At 42.5% G+C, this 25,816-nt stretch overlaps 1 protein-coding gene across 2 annotated transcripts; it reads right to left on the bottom strand.

The window, feature by feature from the left end:
• Positions 1–3,799: 3,799 nt before the first annotated feature.
• Positions 3,800–24,546, bottom strand: cdk20 (cyclin-dependent kinase 20). 2 transcript variants are annotated; one of them, XM_034171849.1, is made up of 9 exons: positions 24,467–24,546; positions 19,907–20,056; positions 10,546–10,659; positions 7,489–7,677; positions 7,210–7,331; positions 7,072–7,134; positions 5,227–5,350; positions 4,827–5,001; positions 3,800–4,436 (listed from the first exon to the last, which is right to left on the bottom strand). In XM_034171849.1, exons 2-9 carry the CDS (start codon positions 19,979–19,981, stop codon positions 4,186–4,188), a joined length of 1,113 nt encoding a protein of 370 aa, XP_034027740.1. In that variant the 5' UTR covers positions 19,982–20,056; positions 24,467–24,546; the 3' UTR covers positions 3,800–4,185. The 2 variants fall into 2 exon arrangements, with proteins under 2 accessions (XP_034027740.1, XP_034027741.1); XM_034171850.1 differs by having other exon boundaries at positions 3,806–4,436; positions 4,846–5,001; positions 19,907–20,048; positions 24,467–24,533.
• Between the last annotated feature and the right edge of the window lie 1,270 nt (positions 24,547–25,816).

Raw genomic sequence — 25,816 nt, 5'->3', positions numbered from 1 at the left:
TCTGCTTGCAACAATGTTCGCTCCATTGATGATTTCTGTTTGATTCCTTGTAGTTGTTCCAAATTAATATTTTGGTTCCGTAGCAACAGTTCCATCTGCATTTAATGTTTTGCACAACGTTCCTTGTCCTCCTTATGGTGCAGCAGCTTTTGCCTTTTGTGGTCTTTAGGAAACTTTGCCCAACTGACGGTCTTCATTCACTGACATTTTGTTGGGTTTTTTTCTCTTCACACCATGGGACCAGCAGAGGAAACCCTCAGAAAGGTAACCATGATGCTGACTTGTGAAAAAATAACTGCAATCTGTCATCTTCAATGCAAAAATGAACAAGCACAGTGTGCTTCACTACATTAGCGCTCGATTTTTGTTTTCACATCGTGGGTTACAGAGAAGATGGAAATGTGTTTGCCAGCCAATCCTGGAAAATTCAGACAAGTACTGCACCCCCTCTGGCGGTATGTTAGTAGTACCTATATGCAGTAGGAAGAATTACAATTCAGTTATAATAACCAGTAGAACAGCATTTGATCAAACCAGATGATGTGAAACAGCTAATATGACTCCTCGCTCTGTTTTGGACATGGACGCAAATTTATTTGTCCAATAAAATTGAGCTAAATGTGACAGAGTGACTGCACAGATCCTGAAGCACTGAGATGCACAACAGCTGTCAGCATCTTAAATAAAGGATGCAGCAGCACCATTGCTTCTATTTCATTTTCACATCTTCAAATTTTGTAGTTTAACCATTTAAACTGCATGATTGTGTAACTGTGAACTGTCATGTAATTTTAAAGATCTTTTTTACCTCCTCCAACTTCTGTTCTCACCGCTGTTTGTCTGTTTTTTGTTTTTGAACAGCCTGGAGCCCATAATTTTTCATATATCGTTATGAAATCTTTTACTGAAGATTCATATCCTGATCAGCAAGAAGTGATTCCATTTTCAAGGTCACAGATCAAAGTCAGGAAAAATCTTGGAAAATTGGGAAAATTCCTATCTTTAACATTGAACAAATTTTCAAAAATTCATAACTGTCAAAAGAAGATCAAGTTTCCTTCATATTTGAGAGTGTTGTGTAGGATGGTATCCTTTATCCACTGAGAAAATTTGATCCAGATTACGGATTGCAATTGTTTACATTAGATCTTAATCAAACATGCCCCAATCACTCTCATATTTGAAAGTGAGGTGCAGGGTGGCACTGACTATCACCTGATAAAGTTTGATCCAGATGAGGCTCTCAGTTGTCCAGGTGGTTTCCATAGTAGAGAAGCTTGAATCTTCGACTGGACGTTTCACTTCTAGTTGCAGAAGCTTCCTCAGCTAAAATTCTTGCTCTAGTAGTCTGACTTCTGTCTTGACTCTTGTAGCGAAGAATAACAGAAGCCAGCAAAAGCTGGAGTTTTAAACCTAACCAGATCCCTTCTACCGAGAGGCAGACTGCTATTGGCTAATGACTAACAAATGTTCTAATTAGTACCTATTGTGCTCCAGTTAGCACCCTCCTAATGAAACAAACTGCTTTGAGCTGAGTACCCCATTATAAACAGGGGACAAAGCGTGTCTCAGACCCCCTCCCCAGTTAAGGCTGGTTTTCAACAGTTTCACATACAATGCTTCCTTCACTCACCTCTCAAACCATTTCTTTTCTCTGGCTAAGATTTTAACTTGCTTGTCCTCAAACGTGTGGTTAGTGCCTTTAAGGTAGAGATGAACTGCAGACTGAGGTCCACTGGCACCCTCTCTGCGGTGCTGGTATAGCCTTTTGTGCAACGGTTGCTTAGTCTCACCTATGTAGTGTTCGTTACAGTTTTCCTGACATCTGATAGAATACACTACATTGCTCTGTTTGTAACTAGTAACATTCTCACATCAAGCAACCCAGTCCAGTCGAAGATTCAAGCTTCTCTACTTTGATCCAGACCTGATCTGGATTGTGTGGCCATTTAAATTTAACATTGAAAATCCCCTTTAACGTACATTTTGCATTATATCTCAATCAAAAGTGCCTCAATCACCCTCATTTGTGAGAATGAGATGAAAAGTGATAATCTCAATGAATAGATCAAGCTTGTTCCCATCTGATCCGTATTGCGGATTTAGTGGATAAATTTGATTCTTTTTCACACTGAAAAGCCCTTTTGATCTATATTTTGTATTATATTTTAACTTATGAAAAGTCACTTCTAATAGGACTTTGACCTTTGTACCAAGGTAAAAATTAGTGGAACTGGGAACTAGTGTTGGCGGAGGTTTGCACTCTACAAGCGTGGTGCTCTAGTTTTTATTGGTGGGAGCATTTAAATATCTATTTTGTTAGTCTTTGCTCTCAGAGCTGCACTGAGGGATTAATGAATTTTTCACCTGTCAATGAGTCGCTCTTTCTCCAGGTTTTGGAGGTAGTTAATGATTTTATTCTTATAGCCGCAGGACTCTTCAACACAGAGCCCTACAGGTGCCCACAACTACAGAGGGAAGGGCTAAAGAACAACATGTCCGGAAAGCCCTCAAGGTATGTGGGTACCTACGATGGTCCCTGGATAAAGTGCAGAAGTTTCAAAGAACAAAGAGTCCAGACAGACAGGAGACAGAGCCAAGAAGAAGAGGAGTGTCTCTCCCTTATTTAGCAGGAGTAGGGGAAAAAACTACAGAGGATCTTCAGACAGCACAAAATCCCAGTTTACTTTAAACCTGTTAACACCTTGAGACAGAAATTAGTTCACCCTAAGGACAGGATCCCTAGTTACAAACAGAGCAATGTAGTGTATTCTATCAGATGTCAGGAAAACTAACAAACACTACATAGGTGAGACTAAGCAGCCGTTGCACAAATGGCTATACCAGCACCGCAGAGAGGGCGCCGGTGGACCTCAGTCTGCAGTTCATCTCCACCTTAAAGACACTAACCACACTTTTGAGGACAAGGAAGTTTAAATCTTAGCCAGAGAAAAGAAATGGTTTGAGAGGAGTGAAGGAAGTACTGAATGTGAAACACTTGAAACCCAGACCTAACCGGGGAGGCGGTCTGAGACACGCTTTGTCCCCTGTTTATAATGGGGTACTCAGGTCAAAGCAGTTTCAGTCTTTTATTCATGGTAATGAGTCATTCACGTAGTCAGGAGAGTCATCAGGAGAGATGTCTTTCCCATCGTTAGAAGGGACAGCTGCCCTGTCATTAGGAGGGTGCTAACTAGAGCACAATAGGTGCTAATTAGGGCAATTGTTAGTTACTAGCCAATAGCAGTCTGCCTTGCTGCAGGAGGGGTGTGGTTATGTTTAAAACTCCAGCTTTTGCTGGCTTCTGTTATTCTTCTCTACAAGAGTCAAGACAGAAGTCAGACTACCAGAGCAAGAATTTTAGCTGAGGAAGCTTCTGCAATTAGAAGTGAAACATTCTCACATCAAGCAACCCAGTCCAGTCGAAGATTCAAGCTTCTCTACTTTGATCCAGATCTGATCTGGATTGTGTGGCCATTTAAATTTAACATTGAAAACCCCCTTTAATGTACATTTTGCATTATATCTCAATCAAAAGGAGGTGAAAAGTGATATTCTCAATGAATAGATTAAGTTTGTTCCCATCTGATCTGTATTGCAGATTTAGCGGATATTTGATTCTTTTTCACGCTGAAAAGCCCTTTTGATCTATATTTTGTATTATATTTTAACTTATGAAAAGTCACTTCTAATAGGACTTTGACCTTTGTACCAAGGTAAAAATTAGTGGAACTGGAAACTAGTGTTGGCGGAGGTTTGCACTCTACGAGCGTGGTGCTCTAGTTTTTATTGGTATTGGTATTATTTATAATGTGTATTTTGTTAGTCTTTGCTCTCAGAGCTGCACTGAGGTATTAACGAATCTTTATGAGTTTAAAGGAAAGAATATGTGTAGTCATATGTGCACAAGTTGAAAGAGAGAAACACGTCTGCTTTCTTTAATCCAGAGAAAAATCACAAGTTTCTTCATCTGACAGTGTTTCATAAGAAAAATGTCCCTGCAAACACAGCGGCGGCTGGATTTAGCTTCCTCGTATTCCGGAATGGCTCTTACAAGAAGCTAAGGGATCCGCACATTCTTGAAGCATTTACGTGTCAAGTGTGTTGCAGCGTCATGGAAATGTGCAAATGAGAGAAAAATGCATGCACTCCATGCAATGAGATAAATAATGAATGTCACGTGACCTAGAATCCACTATTCAACATGTGCTTTTCAAACTTGCAGCTCATTGGTTGGCAGCAGTCCAGTGGCAGGAGGCGTGTCCCCGAAGCAGCGCAGGGTCCACCACACTGTGCTGCAGGGGCAGATCTACTGAGAACTCTGTAGGCGGGGCCTGCAGGCGCTGGCGGAACAGTCGGCCCCCCCTCTGAGGGATGGGGAGCTCCGAGTGGTGAGCAGGAAGTGGAGAAGTGAAGAAGTATGGATGGATGAGAGCCTGCAGGAGAAATGAGTAAAAAGTCATGTGCAGAATTCTAATTTTCCTCAACTACTTTTTTAAGACCAGAGTCGAGACTGTGCACAATTATCAAAGTTCCTTCACGAGAAAAGCCATCCAGTCAGGAGAAATGTGTCTGGTTTCTATTGTGACACACAGCTGCACAATGTTTTTGATAACATGCAAGTTTTTTTTTTTTTTTAACTGCAAAATTAAATTTAGGAGAATATTTATCATATTCATCAATGAAGGTCTTCAGTCACCCAAGCAGATTACAAAACGGTGCCAATAAATGAACACTATTAGACTGACATTCAAGCAGAAAAGAAGGGACCTCAAACCAGACCCTGTGGAACTCCACAGTCTGTGGGCCCTGTAAGGACAAAAGACCTTTCACTTCCTGAGGCACCTTGTTGGTGGAGCAGCGCTGTTTGGACGGATAAACCAGGAATTTATAGAGCAGATCGATGGCCTGGGGACATGTGTCAGAGACTATCTCTTCCAGTGGGATTGCTGGATTCTCCTTAAAGCTGATTTTATTGTAATCTGGCAACTCCACCATCTCCTGCACAGATGAAAAATCTCCCTTTACGCTGAAAAGAAAACATATTTTTACAACATATTTCAACATTTTTTCCTCTTTTGTTTGGTTTGACATTATCTGAATTTTAACCTTCTTTAAGTACAAGGGTAAACAGAACGTCACTGTGAGCGCTAAAGCCAGGAGACCTGTGATTGGATGTTTGAAATAAAGAGGATGTGACTTAGTAAGATGGGTTCTGGGTCTTACAGGCCACATGTCCTGGGTCGGCGTTCCCAGCACCCGGAGTACGCAGCACAGCTGTTCAATATCATTCTCACCGGGAAACAGAGGGGAGGAGTTTAACAGCTCTCCAAAAATACAGCCCACAGCCCTGCAACACACACACACACAAATAAGACATGTTCACACACACACACACACACGCACACACACGCGCGCACGCACACACACACGCACACAGACCAAAAAGACATGTTGACACACACACGCATGCACATGGACCCGTTGGCAGACACGTGCGTGCGGACCCATATACACCAGAGGAGTTTTCTCTCAGGATGCAAGGGAAGCTCAGCTTCTCCTAAATTGTCAAAAAAGTAAAGTGGTCAAATATGTAGTTTGTTAACATTTCATTGACTACAAATGCGTTAAAAGACATTCATTTTGAAGACAAGTTCGTTCAGAATCAGCTACTTATCACAAATCAACTGACTCTCTTTTAACTTCTCATAAATCTTTTTCTCATACGGTCTACGGTCAATGCATTTTCCTGCAGAAGCCGAGTGTCCGTTCACTTCAATGGAACTGCCTGGAAAGGTTTTTTTTCATTGCCTAAAAACTTGACAGTTATTGGATAAATGCCACGATTTTGTCCCACCCCCAGACTCTGAGCATCTCTGGGGTGAATGGAGCTGTGGGCGGGCCTGGATGCTGGATTTCTGCACAATGATTGGATGATCAGTGGAAAGGCTGAATCCTGTTTTGATTGACAGTTATTTTGAGATATAGGAATGTGAGAATTAATTTGCACATTTTTGTGTATTTATGCTTTTTAAAATTTGTTCCATAGGGTTTTGCGTGCGTTATAAATCAGTCTGCTTTAAAGGCGCATGTGAGGTATCATATACAGTGCTACAAAACTAAAAAAAATAAAAAATTGTGCCGCAGCCAAACAAAATGAGTCAAATTCTGCTGACAGCCAACAGACATGGACGAAACTGGTGATTTTGATGCCAGGAACATTCACAGATCGCAGGCATCAGGTACCGGATTAGACGTTGTGTGAGATCCAGGTGAGTTACTCTCTGCTTCGTTCTTCAGTAAGTTAGTGTTTAAGGTCGTCGCACATTAATTAACATCCCTGTTCACAACACAACATCAAAGTATTCATGAATGTAAGTCGTTCCGGGCACATTTGGCAATAATTTGTGGTCGCTGATGTGCTTTACTGACGGAAATTAGTGATGGAGAAACGTTTTCAACCACTGAATCAATATGAAGCAATGGTTCAGTGTTTTGAAGCTTTTGATACAGTCAGGCTCATATGGTCAGGCTGTTATGTATGTTTAATAATAAAGGCTTTATGTGCTTCTTGATTTTTTTATGGTATTTTTGTTTAAAAACATGAATAATATACTTGTATTATAATCCCTGAAGGAGTCTTCCCAAGGGATTAATAAAGTTCTAAATAAAATTCTATCTAATCTAATCTCATGTGATTATGCCAACATAAAATACTGTATGTAATGGAGATATAAACTGTGAAATGCTTGTGCAACTCAGGACTATTATGACCATTTTACATATTTGAATTTCCACATAAATAAATTAGACAAATTTTATGAGGTAAGTCGACAACGAGCTTCCCCTCTTTGACAGACCAGCAGCCGTCACTGATTTACACACATACATACGCACACAAACGCACACACACACACACACAGTAATAAGACATACTGAGTCATACATACAGGCATGCGCACACACAACTGCATGCACACGTGCACATGCATACACACACACACACTGCATTTCTACTGCAGCAACAGTAGAAAAAATGCAGTAGCAGTATAAATACTGTAGTATTCTCACCACAGGTCGACTCCCTGATCATACTTTCTGGCTCCATAGAGCAGTTCTGGAGCTCTGTACCACCTGAACACACACACACTGCAGTCAGTCTCACAGGGCATCTCTCTGTGTGTGTCTGTCTCTCTGTCACTCACCCACCTGGTGGCCACCTGGTGGCTGTACAGCCTCTCACCATCCTCACTGAACAGTCTGGCAAGGCCGAAGTCTGCAATTTTCAGATGGCCCGAGGAGCTGATGAGGAGGTTCGCTGGCTTCAGGTCCTACACACACACACACACACACACACACACACACACACACACACACACACACACACACACACGCGCACACACACACACACACGCACACACTGACACTCACCAGGACTTTTATTCTGAAAGGATACAGGAATAGAATAGACATGAGCTTCAAACTCACCCGGTGCATGATATTGTTGCGATGCAGGAAGGCCACGCCCTTCAGCAGCATCACCATGTAACCTTTGACCTGAGCTGGAGTCAGAGGGTGCTGGGAGTTCCTGATGACCTCTGAGAGGTCAGACAGCATGAAGTCAAAAACCAAAACAAACCCCGTACCGTGAGGGAAGACGTCCTTCAGTTTGACAACCTGAGGAAGAGACAGAAACACTGAAACACTGGCTGCATCCCGTCACCATAGCAACCACTGATGATGGAACTCTCTATTGTCAAACAGACCAATGGCGATTTTTGCTCTGTAACAACTGAAAAGTTTCTGAGTGTGATATGATCTAATGACAGGGGGAGGGGCCAGAGACTGAGATTTTAATGAACACATTGGTGTGTGCGGTCATTTGGCGGCCTGAATGGTAGGCATGTGAAGATTAATTGATATGAATCGGTATCTACAACCCCTGGCAAAAATTATGGAATCACCGGCCTCAGAGGATGTTCATTCAGTTGTTTAATTTTGTAGAAAAAAAGCAGATCACAGACATGACACAAAACTAAAGTCATTTCAAATGGCAACTTTCTGGCTTTAAGAAACACTATAAGAAATCAAGAAAAAATATTATGGCAGTCAGTAACGGTTACTTTTTTAGACCAAGCAGAGGAAAAAAAATATGGAATCACTCAATTCTGAGGAAATAATTATGGAATCACCCTGTAAATTTTCATCCTCAAAACTAACACCTGCATCAAATCAGATCTGCTCATTGACATTGACCCTGTGCCATGACATTGACCCTACGTGTCTTCTTGCAAGGAATGTTTTCGCAGTTTTTGCTCTATGGCAAGATGCATTATCATCTTGAAAAATGATTTCATCATCCCCAAACATCCTTTCAATTGTCCAAAATATCAATGTAAACTTGTGCATTTATTGATGTAATGACAGCCATCTCCCCAGTGCCTTTACCTGACATGCAACCCCATATCATCAATGACTGTGGAAATTTACATGTTCTCTTCAGGCAGTCATCTTTATAAATCTCATTGGAACGGCACCAAACAAAAGTTCCAGCATCATCACCTTGCCCAATGCAGATTTGAGATTCATCACTGAATATGACTTTCATCCAGTCATCCACAGTCCACGATTGCTTTTCCTTAGCCCATTGTAACCTTGTTTTTTTTCTGTTTCGGTGTTAATGATGGCTTTCGTTTAGCTTTTCTGTATGTAAATCCCATTTCCATTAGGAGGTTTCTTACAGTTCGGTCACAGACGTTGACTCCAGTTTCCTCCCATTCGTTCCTCATTTGTTTTGTTGTGCATTTTTCGATTTTTGAGACATATTGCTTTAAGTTTTCTGTCTTGACGCTTTGATGTCTTCCTTGGTCTACCAGTATGTTTGCCTTTAACAACCTTCTCATGTTGTTTGTATTTGGTCCAGAGTTTAGACACAGCTGACTGTGAACAACCAACATCTTTTGCAGCATTGCATGATGATTTACTCTCTTTTAAGAGTTTGATAATCCTCTCCTTTGTTTCAATTGACATATCTCGTGTTGGAGCCATGATTCATGTCAGTCCACTTGGTGCAACAGCTCTCCAAGGTGTGTTCACTCCTTTTTAGATGCAGACTAACGAGCAGATCTGATATGATGCAGGTGTTAGTTTTGGGGATGAAAATTTACAGGGTGATTCCATAATTTTTTCCTCAGAATTGAGTGATTCCATATTTTTTTCCTCTGCTTGGTCTAAAAAAGTAACCATTACTGACTGCCACAATCTTTTTTCTTGATTTCTTATAGTGTTTCTTAAAGCCAGAAAGTTGCCATTTGAAATGACTTTAGTTTTGTGTCATGTCTGTGATCTGCTTTTTTTCTACAAAATTAAACAACTGAATGAACATCCTCCGAGGCCGGTGATTCCATAATTTTTGCCAGGTGTTGTAGATACAAATGTGCGCAATGCGAGTGCATCGATTCATTCAGTGTGCATCGCTTGCTGCCTGGTTGCATCGATTTTTTCTGAGGCATATTGAATGCACCATGGACGGTTTGGGGCACCCGAACAGCTGTTGTTTTTGAGGGTGTTTATCGAGAAAATAATTATTTCTCGACGTTGATTGCAGACTGCAGCGGGCTGCTTGAAGCTTGAAGCAACCAAGGAGCGTTCCAACCCGCTGTTCACTGGTTCTCTGCTTTGCTGGTTTTCAGAAGTGGCAAGTCCACTGGTGTGATCACCAACCGATGCATAAACTGAAGTTGTCCATCAGGTAAATTAAATAATAATAATAGCAATAATAATAATAATATCCTCTGTTTTGTGGGACTCAGTGCGCAGCTCCAAAGAGATGCTCAGATTTCAGTCTGAATTAATAACTTCAGAGCAAATCGCCATTTTAAATCAAATGACACGTCTTTCCAAACATTGTAATACAAACAATCAACTACAACTGACCAAAACCGTGAAAAAAATGAGACGTCCTTTTTTTTTTTTTTTATGAATTACATCCTGACATGCTGCAGCCGGCTGAAGAGCTCAGCTCAGAGTCTATGGAGTTACATTTATGTCATTAATGTCTGAAAGGAAATGCTTTTGACAAAAACTACAGATTTTGTTTATTTCTATTTTGGTCCAGAGATCAAGGATCCATCTTGTACATCAAGGATCTAGTGACCAATTTCATATTTATTTACTTTAAGACTCAATAAAATGTTGTTGACATAGAAAACCTGTAAAGCCTACTTTTAGTACACAGAAAATTCACAAGAGGTATTGATAAGGGAATCGATCGATATCGATAAAATCTTATCAATACCCATCCCTAATCGTATCACACCAAATTGCATCGTATCGCATTGTGAGGAATTGAATTGCCATCAAATACATATTAAATTGCATTGAATCGGGAACAGGGATGAATCATATCGCATCATATCGTCAGTATCACTATATCTATCGTATCGCTGGAAGGTGTGTATTGAATCATTGTCAGTAGTGAGATTCACATGCCTACTGAACGGGCCCTGTATAGTTCTGGTTCTGAATTCACAGTGTGACACTCACATGCTGGTTGTCTTCGATCTGCTGCAAGGCTTTGATCTCCCTCAGAGCCTGGTTGGGAATTCCGTCCTCCAGTCTCCTCAGAGCGACCTTCTTCAGAGCCACTGTCTCTCCACTCTGACACAGATCCACACATTATTCTTCTCTGGTTACAGATGTGTTTTCAAACTGGTCCTGAGACCAATAAAGAACCAAATTTGACACAGACACTTAGCTCCACTGCAATCCCTGAACATAGGACACAGTCCACCTTTAGTCCTGTTTTTTCAGCTCAGCAGTTCAAGTATGTGATATTTACTTTGGATAGTTGACCCCAAGTATTTAAACTCATCTACCTTAGCCAACTCTACTCCTTGTAACCGCACGATACCACTGGGCTCCCTCTCATTCACACACGTACTCAGTCTTGCTCCTACTGTCTTTCATTCCTCTGCTCTCCAGAGCATATCTCCACATCTCCAGACTAGACTCAACCTGTTCTCTACTCTCACTACAGATCACAAAGTCAGCTGCAAACATTACAGTCCTTGGACATGCCTGTCTGATCTTGTCCATTAACCTGTCCATCACTACTGCAAACAAGAAAGGACTCACAGCCGATCCTTGATGTAATCTCACCTCCACCTTGAATGCATCTGTGCCACTTCAAAGCACTCATAGATTAAATGACTGAGTGCCCTTCATAAGGTGCATTTGGAAAGTATTCACAGCACTTCACTTTTTCCACATTTTATTATGTTACAGCCTAATTCCAAAATGGAGTAAGTTCATTTGATCCCCCAAAGTTCTACTCACAACACCCCATAACGACATTACATATTTTTTTGCAAATGTATTAAAAATAAAAAAAAAACTAAGAAATCACATGCAAATAACTATTCACAGTTTTTGCTCAATACTTTGTTGATGCACCTTTGGCAACAATTACAGCCTCAAGTCTTCTTGAATATGATGCCACAAGCTTGGTGCACCTATCTTTGGGCAGTTTGGCCCATTCCTCTTTACAGCACCTCTCAAGCTCCATCAGGCTGGATGTGGAGCATTGGTGCACAGCCATTTTCAGATCTCTCCAGAGATGTTCAATCAGATTCAGGTCTGGGCTCTGGCTGGGCCACTCAAGGACATTAACAGAGTTGTCCTGAAGTCACTCCTTTGATATCTTGGCTGTGTGCTTACGGTCATTGTCGTGCTGAAAGAGGAACCGTCGCCCCAGTCTGAGTCCAAGAATGCTGTAAAGCAGGTTTTCATCCAGGATGTCTCTGTACATTGCTGCATTCATCTTTCCCTCAATCCTGACTAGCCCCCAGTTCCTGCTGCTGAAAAACATCCCCACAGCATGATGCTGCCACCACCATGCTTCACTGTAGGGATGGTGCCTGGTTTCCTCCAAACATGACGCCAAAGAGTTCAATCTTTGTCTCATCAGATCAGAGAATTTTGTTTTTCCTGGTCTGAGAGTCCTTCAGGTGCCTTTTGTCAAACTCCATGTGAGCTGCCATGTGCCTTTTACTAAGGAGTGGATTCCATCTGGTCACTCTACCATACAGGCATGATTGGTGGATTGCTGCAGAGATGGTTGTCCTTCTGGAAAGTTCCCCTCTCTCCACACAGGAATGCTGGAGCTCTGACAGAGTGGATCATCGGGTTCTTGGTCACTCCCTGACTAAGGTCCTTCTCCCCCGATCGCTCAGTTTAGACGGGCGGCCAGCTCTAGGAAGAGTCCTGGTAGATCTGAACTTCTTCCATTTATGGTTGATGGAGACCACTCTGCTCCTGAGGAGCGACAGTGTGTTTCGTGAGAGCCAAGTCTTGTGCTTCACAGAGACGTGACCGCACATCATCATTCTGGACTCTGTAGTGAGTTTACCCAGCTTTCAGTTGGTGTGAGGGGACCGGAGCTGTGCCAACAGTGGCAAAATGAAAGGCGGGGGGGGTTGTCGCTGTCTACATGAACAACAAGTGGTGCATCCCAGACATGTTACGGTGAAGGAACGTGTGAATAGACCCAACACTGAACTGTTGGCAGTGAGTCTTTGTCCTTATTATTTGCCCGGAGACTTTTCCCACACCATCGTCCTCATTGGTTATATCTTACCAGCTGCCCCAGCGTCGGGGCCAGTGATGTCATCACCTCCGCGACAGCGAGGCTGCATATCCTACACCCCAGTGCTTTCATTGCCATCTCTAGGGATTTTAACCATGTTACCTTTTCAACATCTCTTCCACTTGTAAGCAGTTTGTGGACTATAAAACAAGAGACAATAAGACAACAGACCTGCTGTATACTAATATCAAGGAAGCTCTGAATGCTATAGCCCTCCCTCTGCTCAGCAAAGCAGACCATAACCTGGTCTACAACTCTACACTGAAGCCTCACATACTGTGAGCAGCCTGTGAGGTAGTTAGTAATCCAGGCCACTGGTGGAGCCTCCACCTTCATGACTGTACTTCCTCAGGAGGCCCAGATCTTTCAATGTTTGTAGAAATATGTTGCAGATGTTTTATCACTTGGTGGTCTCCAGACCACCGACCACTACAGCATATATGCTATAGTGTACTGCAGCAGCAGGCTGAAGGCAGCTGACACGAACAGACTCAAAAGGCTCTGTCCTGGGGGTTGAGCTGGAGTCTGTGGTGGACGTGTCAGAGAGGAGGATGCTGCTCAGCAGTCGGGCAACACCTCCCACTCACTGCATACCACATTGATATCCTGTCAAAGCACCTTCAGTCTTAGACTGAGACCACCGAGGTGCACCACAGAATGCCACACCAGGTCTTTCTTACCTGTGGCAATCAGACTGTATAATTACTCCCCAGGATGAACACATAAGGATGAATACAGGGTGAATACACAATGAACAGAATTATTCAGAGTTACTGAGTTATGTGCAATAGTGTCAAACATCTTGTGGAGTATACGAGTATATATATCTCGTATCTTTCAGTCACGTCACATAAATTTGTTGTACTTATTGTACAGCCAACAAAAATATAAACGCAACACTTTTGGTTTTGCTCCAATTTTGTATGAGATGTGTTGTGTGCTGGGGTGTTTGGTTGGCTTTGTTTTTGTTTTCTGTTTCTCCCACCAGGTGGTATGCATTCAGGACTGAGTGGCTGAGCATTAGGACCTCACCCTGAACACCTGAGGCTTGTTTTCACGTGCAGGTCATCAGGACTCACAGCTGTGGTGTATTCTGTCTTCATCAGAGATTGCTGCATTTAAACCTTGAATGCACAGTGTGTGATTGCCAGAGACTCGACCTTGTGAGCAGACGTGCGAGATCGACGTCAGGAGAACAATCTCACCATTACGGACGCAGAGACCGCTCCAGGTTTGACGCCACAGTCTGTGAAGGAGGATTGGGTGAGGTCTCATGCTCTTCAGCACACTTCCTGAGGTAATTTGGTTTTGGTAATGACAGTGGATTTGGTGTCCCTCACACCTTGTGTTATTGAGCTGTCACGTTATGCTAATTGTCTAATCAGCTTCTGCTGCAGTGGAGATTTGAACTGAGTTGTTCCGTGCCTGCAGGGTGAGAAGCTGATATATATTTAAGCCAGGAAGTGTTTGCTGATTGTGTGCACCTTTTGAGCTGTGTCTCTCTGGGTGGAGAGTGTTGGACTCACCTCATGTTTTCTTTCTTCACAGACTCGGTTTGTCGCGGCCACCTGGGGGGTGTCGGCGGGATCCCTGGGTCCGAACTGCTGTGGCTCCGGACCGTTTGCGCTGCTGAGAGCGCGCCGTGTTTTCACCTCACCAGACCGCGGACATTTTTGGTTGTTTATCACTGCACTCATTATGATTATTAAATTCTGTTATCTTTTGAACCGTGCTCTGCTTATTTCATGCTGGGTCCTGACAAACGCTGGGTCGGTGCTCCGACTGCGTCCGACACATAACAAGATGAACTCAAAGATCTAAAACTTTTTCCACATACACAATATCACCATTTCCCTCAAATATTGTTCACAAACCAGTCTAAATCTGTGATAGTGAGCACTTCTCCTTTGCTGAGATAATCCATCCCACCTCACAGGTGTGCCATATCAAGATGCTGATTAGACACCATGATTAGTGCACAGGTGTGCCTTAGACTGCCCACAATAAAAGGCCACTCTGAAAGGTGCAGTTTTATCACACAGCACAATGCCACAGATGTCACAAGATTTGAGGGAGCGTACAATTGGCATGCTGACAGCAGGAATGTCAACCAGAGCTGTTGCTCATGTATTGAATGTTCATTTCTCTACCATAAGCCGTCTCCAAAGGCGTTTTAGAGAATTTAGCAGTACATCCAACCAGCCTCACAACCGCAGACCACGTGTAACCACACCAGCCCAGGACCTCCACATCCAGCATGTTCACCTCCAAGATCGTCTGAGACCAGCCACTCGGACAGCTGCTGAAACAATTGGTTCGCATAACCAAAGAATTTCTGCACAAACTGTCAGAAACCATCTCAGGGAAGCTCATCTGCATGCTTGTCGTCCTCATCGGGGTCTCGACCTGACTCCAGTTCGTCATCGTAACCGGCTTGAGTGGGCAAATGCTCACATTCGCTGCCGTTTGGCACGTTGGAGAGGTGTTCTCTTCACGGATGAATCCCGGTTCACACTGTTCAGGGCAGATGGCAGACAGTGTGTGTGGCGTCGTGTGGGTGAGCGGTTTTCTGATGTCAATGTTGTGGATCGAGTGGCCCATGGTGGCGGTGGGGTTATGGTATGGGCAGGCGTCTGTTATGGACGAAGAACACAGGTGCATTTTATTGATGGCATTTTGAATGCACAGAGATACCGTGACGAGATCCTGAGGCCCACTGTTGTGCCATACATCCAAGAACATCACCTCATGTTGCAGTAGGATAATGCATGGCCCCATGTTGCAAGGATCTGTACACAATTCTTGGAAGCTGAAAATGTCCCAGTTCTTGCATGGCCGGCATACTCACCGGACTTGTCACCCATTGAGCATGTTTGGGATGCTCTGGACCGGCGTATACGACAGCGTGTACCAGTTCCTGCCAATATCCAGCAACTTCGCACAGCCATTGAAGAGGAGTGGACCAACATTCCACAGGCCACAATTGACAACCTGATCAACTCTACGCGAAGGAGATGTGTTGCACTGCATGAGGCAAATGGTGGTCACACCAGATACTGACTGGTATCCCCCCCAATAAAACAAAACTGCACCTTTCAGAGTGGCCTTTTATTGTGGATGTGTTATCTCAGCAAAGGAGAAGTGCTCACTATCACAGATTTAGACTGGTTTGTGAACAATATTTGAGGGAAATGGTGATATTGGGCCTCATGTATCAACGTGCGTACGGCGATATTTGAGCGTACGAGGGCTGTCAATAAAGTATAGGTCCTTTTTATTTTTTTCAAAAACTATATGGATTTCATTCATATGTTTTTACGTCAGACATGCTTGAACCCTCGTGCGCATGCGTGAGTTTTTCCACGCCTGTCGGTGACGTCATTCGCCTGTGAGCACTCCTTGTGGGAGGAGTCGTCCAGCCCCTCGTCGGAATTCCTTTGTCTGAGAAGTTGCTTAGAGACTGGCGCTTTGTTTGATCAAAATTTTTTCTAAACCTGTGAGGCACATCGAAGTGGACACGGTTTGAAAAATTAAGATGGTTTTCGGTGAAAATTTTAACGGCTGATGAGAGATTTTGAGGTGACGGGTCCGCGCGTCGGGACGCAGCCGGCGCGGTGCAGTGGCACAGGAAAAACACCTCCGTGTTGATAACCATTTGTAAAATCCAGGCGGCTTTTGATGGCTTTCAGTGGAGTGAGTATATGAGAAATTGTTTAACAGCTGGACATGTTCCAACTTGTCCTTAAGGCTTCCAACAGAGGTGTTTTTCCTGTGGCGGAGCGTCGCAGCGGCTGCGAGCCGATGCTGCAATCCGTCCGCACGTCTTTCATTAAAAAAATCTCCTTTAACAGTGGAATATCCGGATAAAATGCTGAAACCGACTTCTTCTGAAACTTCTCTGTTCTCTCACGACGTCCTGGATCAATAGAGCCTGAAATGTGGAGGTTTTCAGCTTGAAACAGGCTGACGATGGCACCTGAGAGCGCTGCGCGACGTCTCGCACCGTGGGAAGTCCTTAAAGCAACAGTATCACCTCAAAATCTCTCATCAGCTGTTAAAATTTTCACAGAAAACCAGCTTAATTTTTCGAACCGTGTCCACTTCGATGTGTCTCACAGGTTTAGAAAAAATTTTGATCAAACAAAGCGCCAGTCTCTCAGCAACTTCTTAGACAAAGGAATTCCAACGAGGGGCTGGACGACTCCTCCCACAAGGAGTGCTCACAGGCGAATGACGTCACCGACAGGCGTGGAAAAACGTACGCATGCGCACGAGGGTTCAAGCATGTCTGACGTAAAAACATATGAATGAAATCCATATAGTTTTTGAAAAAAATAAAAAGGACCTATACTTTATTGACAGACCTCGTATACGGGGTGTACGCCAAAACGGCTGCGCCACTTGGCATTTATCAATGTGGTCGTTGGCGTACGCTGCGCTGAAAATATACACCAGGTCGAGAGGTGGTGTAAATTATACACCAAAATGAACCAGCACTGGAATCCACATAAAAATGAATATGATCAGCCTGATAAACAGTGCCATCATACAAATCAATGCATATGTTACATAAATAACACTTTCCTGATTATACTACATAATAATCAATACAAATCCTGCTTTTGCAGGATTGTTGGTCTCGAGCATGATCCGTGGCCACAGCGCTGACTGCAAAGAAAGTGCTGCTAGCCTTTTTCCTCCAGACTTCGAGCCTAGAGCCAGAGCAGCGCTGAGCTTAACTTTATGTGATGTGATCGTTTTAGACTGTGAAATTGATAATTACAACTGTAGTGTTCTCATTCCCTTCGCCCGTGCTGCAATCAGGTTGTGTCATCTCCATTCGTTTGTCACAATAAAATAAATAAAGAAATACATTTTAAGAATAAAGAAATCCGAAAAATTAGGCGTGTCTTATTAATTGAGCGAGCAAATATCCACATGTCAAGAATTATTGACATGTGAAAAGAGAATACAGTGGTCCCTCGCTATAACACGGTTCACCTTTTGCGGCCTCGTCGTTTCGCGGCGTTTTTAGTCCAATCTTGCATGCCTTTTTTTGTTTTTTTACAGTGTTCTGTGTTCTGCATGTCTGTTTATAAGAATCTTCTCGCCCAGAAGAAAAAAGAGCGCCAACAACTACTCTTAACTGTGTTTGTCACTCGGAAACAGACACCTGCAGCCAGGTGTGAGTGGAAAAAGGCGCAGCGTCAGGACGCAGAGGCCTGATCTGTGAAATACTGGTCAGTCACTATTAATAATTTCTTATGTGTCCAACCTCGTACGTTGATCGTTAAAATTAAATTCGTTAGTTCTAAAAGCCATCATAATTATTTATAGGAAAACGTTCTATTTTTATTTCTCAAACAAATGTTTGGGCCTGAAAACAGTTTGGTCTTATTTTTCTACTAAGGTTTGAACTTTGAGAGTGTTTACACACGAGAGAAAAGTGAGAAAATGTTCATGCCTGATTGAGAAAGTGTATAAAGTGGTTTTACAGGGTTTTTACAGCTTTAAAACGTCTATAATAATTGTAAAAAATAACGCTGACTACGTCGCGGTTTCGCGTATTACGGGCTATTTTTACAACGTAACTCCCGTGATAAACAAGGGACCACTGTAACACTTTTTTGATTATACTACAAAACAATTGATATGACGGCCGCTTTTGACGCTCTATTGGCACGCATGGTGATTGGTGGAGTTCTTTTTCTTTGCCGTCTTCCTGGCTTCCATGTCGTAAAATGAGGGTGTGTCTGAAGCGGAGTCTGAATATTTATGGGCATGTTTATTATAATTACGATTGTTTTCACCCGCCGTATTTATCAAGGTCGCGTCAGGCGTACGCCGGAACTGGGCAGGTGCGCACTGCTTGATACATGTCATGGCAACTTTGGTGTACTTCAAATTTACACCGTAAATTTACGCCACAAGTGCGCAACATTGATACATGAGGCCCATTGTGTATGTGGAAAAAGTTTTAGATCTTTGAGTTCATCTCATACAAAATGGGAGCAAAACCAAAAGTGTTGCGTTTATATTTTTGTTGAGTGTAAAAAAAAAAGATTGATTTCTATTTAATACTAACACTTTCTGTAACTGTGTATTTAACTAACCATTGTTTACTCTTTCTGTACTCTGGCAAAATAATTTCCTTCTGGATGAATAAAGTTGATTTTTACCTTTATCTAACATGCACAAACACTGAAAACCTTTTTCCGTGTATCTTATACAAGTATCGGACCTTTTTATTTTTTGCAAAAACCTGATGGATTTGAATCACGTGTGCTTGGATGAGCCAACCTTGAACCTTCGTGCGCATGCGTGAACTTTTTCACGCCTGTTGATTACATCATTTGCTGGTAAGCAGCCTTTGTGTGAGGACATGTGTTGTGCGCTCAGCGGATTTTCATTGCAAGGAAAAAGACGGAACGACTGGAGCAGCGCCGCATCAAATTTTGACAGAAACTGGGTGACAGCCAGGTGGAAACCATTCGGATGATTCAGACGGCTTTCAGTGATGATCCTATGGGCATCACACAGATTAAGGAGCGGTACAACTGGTTTAAAGACGTCTGCACAACAGTGGAGAGCGAGCCACGCTCTGGTCGGCCATTAACATGCTGAAATGACCAGGTCATTCCACAGTGAATGCTGTGATGAAGCGGGACCGTGAGTGACTATCCGAGAAATTGCAGAAGAGGTGGACATCAGCACTTTTTCGACACATTCCACTGTGACAGAAGATTTGGCCATGAAAAGAGTGGCGATGAAATTCATGCCGAAGCTGCTGATGGCAGAGCAAAAGCAACTTTGTGTTGAAGTCTCACAGGACATGCTGGACTCTGAAAAATGATGCCTACCTCTTCCGCAATTTCTCGGATAGACACACGACTGAAAAGTCACCGAAAGCTGTCTGAATCATCCGAATGGTTTCCACCTGGCTGTCGCCCAGTTTCTGGCATAATTTGATGCGGCGCTGCTCCAGTCGTTCCGTCTTTTTCCTTGCAATGAAAATCTGCCGAGCGCACAACACATCCTCAAACAAAGGCTGCTTACCAGAAAATGATGCAATCAACAGGTGTGAAAAAGTTCACGCATGCGCACGAAGGTTCAAGGTTTGCTCATGCAAGCACACGTGATTCAAATCCATGAGGTTTTTGCAAAAAATAAAAAGGTCCGATACTTTTCTAACAGACCTCGTAAAGCTTCATAGCAGACCTGAAGGTGTCATATTCAAGGTGTGGCATATAGCATGGTTACCTCCACATGTTTAGCTTTGAAGACGATGCCATGGGCTCCTTCTCCAATCCGACCCAGAATGACGTATCGCTCCATACCTTCAGAAAACCCGCAGCTGTCTGGTACTGATGAGTTCTGGGAAATTTCAGGTCATGAACCGGATCTGCAGGTCTGATGATGGTAAAGATTCAAAACCTCAGTTTCTGTAAAGGATTACTGTAAACTCTTTTTAAACATTTGATGAGTGCACATCATTATTCAAGGGAATGAATGTCCATGATAAAGATGTCGGCCTGTCAGTTAACACATAAACTCAAACATTCAGTTCAACACAGAATTGATCTAATCCATGCATCACAAACAAAATTAGGAACGATCTTTCACCCATAGAAACCTTTTCGATGAATCAGACCAGTTTTTTGGCCAGGAGACAGTTGGTGGTTTTCTGTTTTTACGTCTGTCTGTCTGTCTGTGCTCAGTCCAGTCCTATTACTGCCAGGGTCTTCAAATTCACAGGGAACATTCTAGGGACACAAACCTTGGACAAGTTGAAAGATAACTAATCTTGACCTATTTCAAGAGGTCAAAAGGTCACATTCTTTCCACACTCTTTCATTGATTACATGCTCATACGGTTGAGGGCAGTTTTGCATTGCGTTATATTTATGATGTCCAATGAGTGCTGGTCCAGTTTTAATTAGAGTTCACTGACAGTCAACATAAATAGTGATCAAACTATGACTTTCTCTACATGTTATTCCGAAAGATTCAGAACAGATGTTCTGTTGTTTTTATTCAGAATTACATTTAACAAACGCATAAATACAGTCACTTGCCCAGTTCTGGATCATTGCCAGTTCCGGATCACTGTTGTAGTATTTGCGCCGCCGTTTCTCGTAATCACCACGAATAAACTAATACTCGGTATCAAAAGAAAGACTGATGTTTTGTCTACAAACGACCACAAACTTGACCGGATCCAGCCATCTTTGTGATCAGCAGAGGAATCAAAACATCCGGTCTCCGTGGTGGGCACGTGTTTTCTGACTCACTCATTTGTGCAAGTGTGAAAGTGATGATCTCTATTAAGTAGCAAAGGTGAGTTAGCCATTTGGTGTCACTGGTTCTAAAGTGGGAAAATACTTACTTACATGGGTAGAAAATGTCAGTGTGTTATGACTTGCTGTTTAATTGCTGCACGCATTTATCTCTGATGCGAAAATTTGCCGGTTATGGATCACTGAAGCAGCAGCCTTGTGTCAGTACTTATGAGCCATGTGTACTTTGGGGGTCACCTCAACATCACGAATGGGCATGAATGTGGGGGCTTTTACTTTTTAATTCAGGAGAAATCTCACCTCCACACATTTAAAATCTTCTTTGCTCTCCATCTCTAACAATATAAGGTGCAAAATGATAACAAGTTGGGGCATCTTGTGCTATCCTGACCCACTTCATTGAGTTAAAAGGTTAGCATTATTATCATTAAGCATTATTTTGTTCATGAAGGTTGAATGGTGGATACACACTGTTTCCAGTTATATACAGTGTAGTACTATAGAGAAATAAGTTGATCTTTTGTTATGAGAGGTCTTGTAACACAGCACATGGTAAATGGACTGCATTTACATAGCACCTTTCCATCTGCATCAGATGCTCAAAGCGCTTCACAAGTAATGCCTCACATTCACTCAGATGTGAGGGTGCTGCCATACAAGGCGCTCACTACACACCGGGAGCAACTAGGGGATTAAGGATCTTGCCCAAGGGCCCTTCGTGATATTCCGGTCAGGATGGGATTTGAATCGAGGATCCTCTGGTCTCAAGCCCAACGCTTAATCACTGGACCACGGACCTAAAAAGAGGACTCATAGGCGTCTCTGAAGACTCTTTGAGTGACACTAAAATATCCTTCTGTTTTGTGAGTGGTCACTTACAGAGACTCAGATGAAGTGTACAACTTGCATTGTGGGGGAACGTCAACGTCAACATTTATGCTTTGTCAGAAATAATGTGGAATCTCAATAAACCTATTTCAATTTAGCAACTTTTTACTGACCATATACAACCCCTGGCAATAATTATGGAATCACCAGCCTCAGAGGATGTTCATTCAGTTGTTTAATTTTGTAGAAAAAAGCAGATCACAGACATGACACAAAACTAAAGTAATTTCAAATGGCAACTTTCTGGCTTTAAGAAACACTATAAGAAATCAGGAAAAATAATTGTGGCAGTCAGTAACGGTTACTTTTTTAGACCAAGCAGAGGGAAAAAAAATATGGACTCACTCAATTTTGAGGAATAAATTATGGAATCACCCTGTAAATTTTCATCCACAAAACTAACACCTGCATCAAATCAGATCTGCTCGTTAGTCTGCATCTAAAAAGGAGTGATCACACCTTGCAGAGCTGTTGCACCAAGTGGACTGACATAAATCATGGCTCCAACACGAGAGATGTCAATTGAAACAAAGGAGAGGATTATCAAACTCTTAAAAGAGGGTAAATCATCACGCAATGTTGCAAAAGATGTTGGTTGTTCACAGTCAGCTGTGTCTAAACTCTGGACCAAAAGCAAACAACATGGGAAGGCAATTAAAGGCAAACATACTGGTAGACCAAGGAAGACATCAAAGCGTCAAGACAGAAAACTTAAAGCAATATGTCTCAAAAATCGAAAATGCACAACAAAACAAATGAGGAACGAATGGGAGGAAACTGGAGTCAACGTCTGTGACCGAACTGTAAGAAACCGCCTAAAGGAAATGGGATTTACGTACAGAAAAACTAAACGAAAGCCATCATTAACACCTAAACAGAAAAAAACAAGGTTACAATGGGCTAAGGAAAAGCAATCGTGGACTGTGAATGACTGGATGAAAGTCATATTCAGTGATGAATCTCAAATCTGCATTGGGCAAGGTGATGATGCTGGAACTTTTGTTTGGTGCCATTCCAATGAGATTTATAAAGATGACTCCCTGAAGAGAACATGTAAATTTCCTCAGTCATTGATGATATGGGGCTGCATGTCAGGTAAAGGCACTGGGGAGATGGCTGTCATTACATCATCAATAAATGCACAAGTTTACGTTGATATTTTGGACACTTTTCTTATCCCATCAATTGAAAGGATGTTTGGGGATGATGAAATCATTTTTCAAGATGATAATGCATCTTGCCATAGAGCAAAAACTGTGAAAACATTCCTTGCAAAAAGACACATAGGGTCAATGTCATGGCCTGCAAATAGTCCGGATCTTAATCCAATTGAAAATCTTTGGTGGAAGTTGAAGAAAATGGTCCATGACAAGGCTCCAACCTGCAAAGCTGATCTGGCAACAGCAATCAGAGAAAGTTGGAGCCAGATTGATGAACAGTACTGTTTGTCACTCATTAAGTCCATGCCTCAGAGACTGCAAGCTGTTATAAAAGCCAGAGGTGGTGCAACAAAATACTAGTGATGTGTTGGAGTGTTTTTGTTTTTCATGATTCCATAATGTTTTCCTCAGGATTGAGTGATTCCATATTTTTTTCCCTCTGCTTGGTCTAAAAAAGTAACCGTTACTGACTGCCACAATTTTTTTTCCCTGATTTCTTATAGTGTTTCTTAAAGCCAGAAAGTTGCCATTTGAAATTACTTTAGTTTTGTGTCATGTCTGTCATCTGCTTTTTTTCTACAAAATTAAACAACTGAATGAACATCCTCCGAGGCCGGTGATTCCATAATTTTTGCCAGGGGTTGTATGGACCAAATAATGCAGGTTTGAAGGTATTTTAAAACACTTCATTTTTTGCTCGTAAAAACATATAAAAGTGACTTTCGAAACTAAGTAAATTTTCATTTAATAAGTAGAATTTATATCATTTTGTGTTCAATACACATTCTCTGGCACAGTGTGTATCATTCTCCATTAGAAGGGCTCCAGCCAGATGCCAGGAATGACCCCAAAGTGACGCAGTGTCGTGATCCATTTCCGGCAAATATTTGCACCACACATAATCGTGGCTTCACACTTTAAGTAGAAGGGCTACCCCATCCAGACTTTTTCAGCTAGATAACATCCAAATACCCAATATAACAATACAGATGGTTGCCCAGTTCCGGATCACCTTTTTTAAAGTCGCGCTATACGGAGCCATAATGCAACTGAATATCCTTTATTGGGTATTGTTGTATTGGGCATTTATTGTACCAAATATTCATTTGTATTATGGCTCCGTATAGCGGAACTTTCAAAAAAGTGATCCAGAACTGGGCAAATGACTGTACTTAAAACATTATTACAATTTGATATACATCAAATAGACACAATAAAATTGATAAAGCAATACTACAATAAAAAATGTATTTCGCACAACAAATTTCACTAATTGTCACGTATGGAACTGACACACTTCATCCGACTGTATTTAAGACGATCATTAATCGTGTGGATAAACGACGAGACTCGGGTTGCCACGGTAACGCGCTAACCAAAACAACGGAGTAACTCAGCGTTTAGCTGCACAGACTGGCCAGCAGCAGAAAGTTGATTAAAACGCATCTTTATCACAAACATACAAACGTACGTACATGTTCATAAACACAGCAGTTTGGTTTTTGTCTTTGCCGACAGCAACACTCCATCATGTTTAGTCTTCTTCTGGCTCGCGTTTGTTTGGCAGTCGAGACGCTAAATCGGTGTTTTGCTGCCCCCTGCTGTTAAACGGCTGCTTTTTTAATGCTTCGATGTGCATGTATATTAAACAAAATACAAAATTTACAATAAAATGCAGGGGTGGTGGCCAAGTGGTTAATGCGCTTGGTTTCAGTTCAGAAGGTTCCGGGTTCAAATCCCACCCCTGCCACATTTCTCCATGTAATGTGGAGTTGCGTCAGGAAGGGCATCCCGCGTAAAACTTGTGCCAATTCAACATGCAGATCCACCTTGGAGTTGCTGTGGCGACCCCAAGTGTAAAACAAGGGAGCAGCCGAAGGGACATGCATAAATAAAATCTGACAAATATCTGGACGAACAAAATAGACACAGGGAAAAATCATGAAACTGGTGCATTTAATAAAATTTCGACTTGATTACAACAATAAAAGTAAAAAAAAAAAAGACAGAAAGAAAGAAAAATGGCAGGTTTCGGAGGTCAGGTCAGCCATGGGATGGCAACCACACCGCCAGGCAACCAGTCCATCCCCACCTCACCCAAATAACCATCAGTCTGCTGCAGCTGGATGAAGGTGAAACCTGGATGTGTTCTTGTCCTTCTCCAGTCTCTGGGGTCCTCAACACTGACACGCCCGTGTCCTGGATCATATCCAGAGAAACTCACCACGTGGAGTAAATGTGGTGTGTGATTTTCCCTCAGTGTTAGTCATCCTCCTCATCAGAGTCTCACTAAGTAATTCTTCATTGGACACAAAGTCATTCCAGCCAGGATCCAAAGATCCTCCACAGAGACCTGGGACCAAAAACATCCAGTCCTCACTTTATATCACTGGTTACAGTCCAAGTCTGACAACCAGACAGGAAGCACCAGGACCCTAAAGACTTGGAATTTTATTTACCCACAAAGACATCTGCATTGCGAAACAACTCTGACCTTTGACCTCTTGACTCCATGAGCTCTTCCCAGGCGTCTGTCAATCTCAAAGGCAGAGGACCCAGAGCCATGAGTGTCACTGCTGATAGTTCAACACTTTCACCACATACAGGCACACTTCTGATGGCTGAGTCCAGGAAATCACTGAAAGCCTGGATCTTAGTTTGGATCCAGAACATGACCCAGACACTCTGGTTCTTCACACATCTTTTCATGTGCTGCAGGCAGAGAATCGATCGATTCCACAAAGACCACAGTGTCGTCCACAAAGTCAAGGTCAGCATAAACCTGATCCAACACCCAGTCCATGCAAGTCCTGAACAGTGGAGTA

Source organism: Thalassophryne amazonica, chromosome 6, assembly GCF_902500255.1.
Source record: "Thalassophryne amazonica chromosome 6, fThaAma1.1, whole genome shotgun sequence".
Lineage (NCBI taxonomy): Eukaryota > Metazoa > Chordata > Actinopteri > Batrachoidiformes > Batrachoididae > Thalassophryne > Thalassophryne amazonica.
This window is presented reverse-complemented; position numbering and strand designations above follow the sequence as displayed.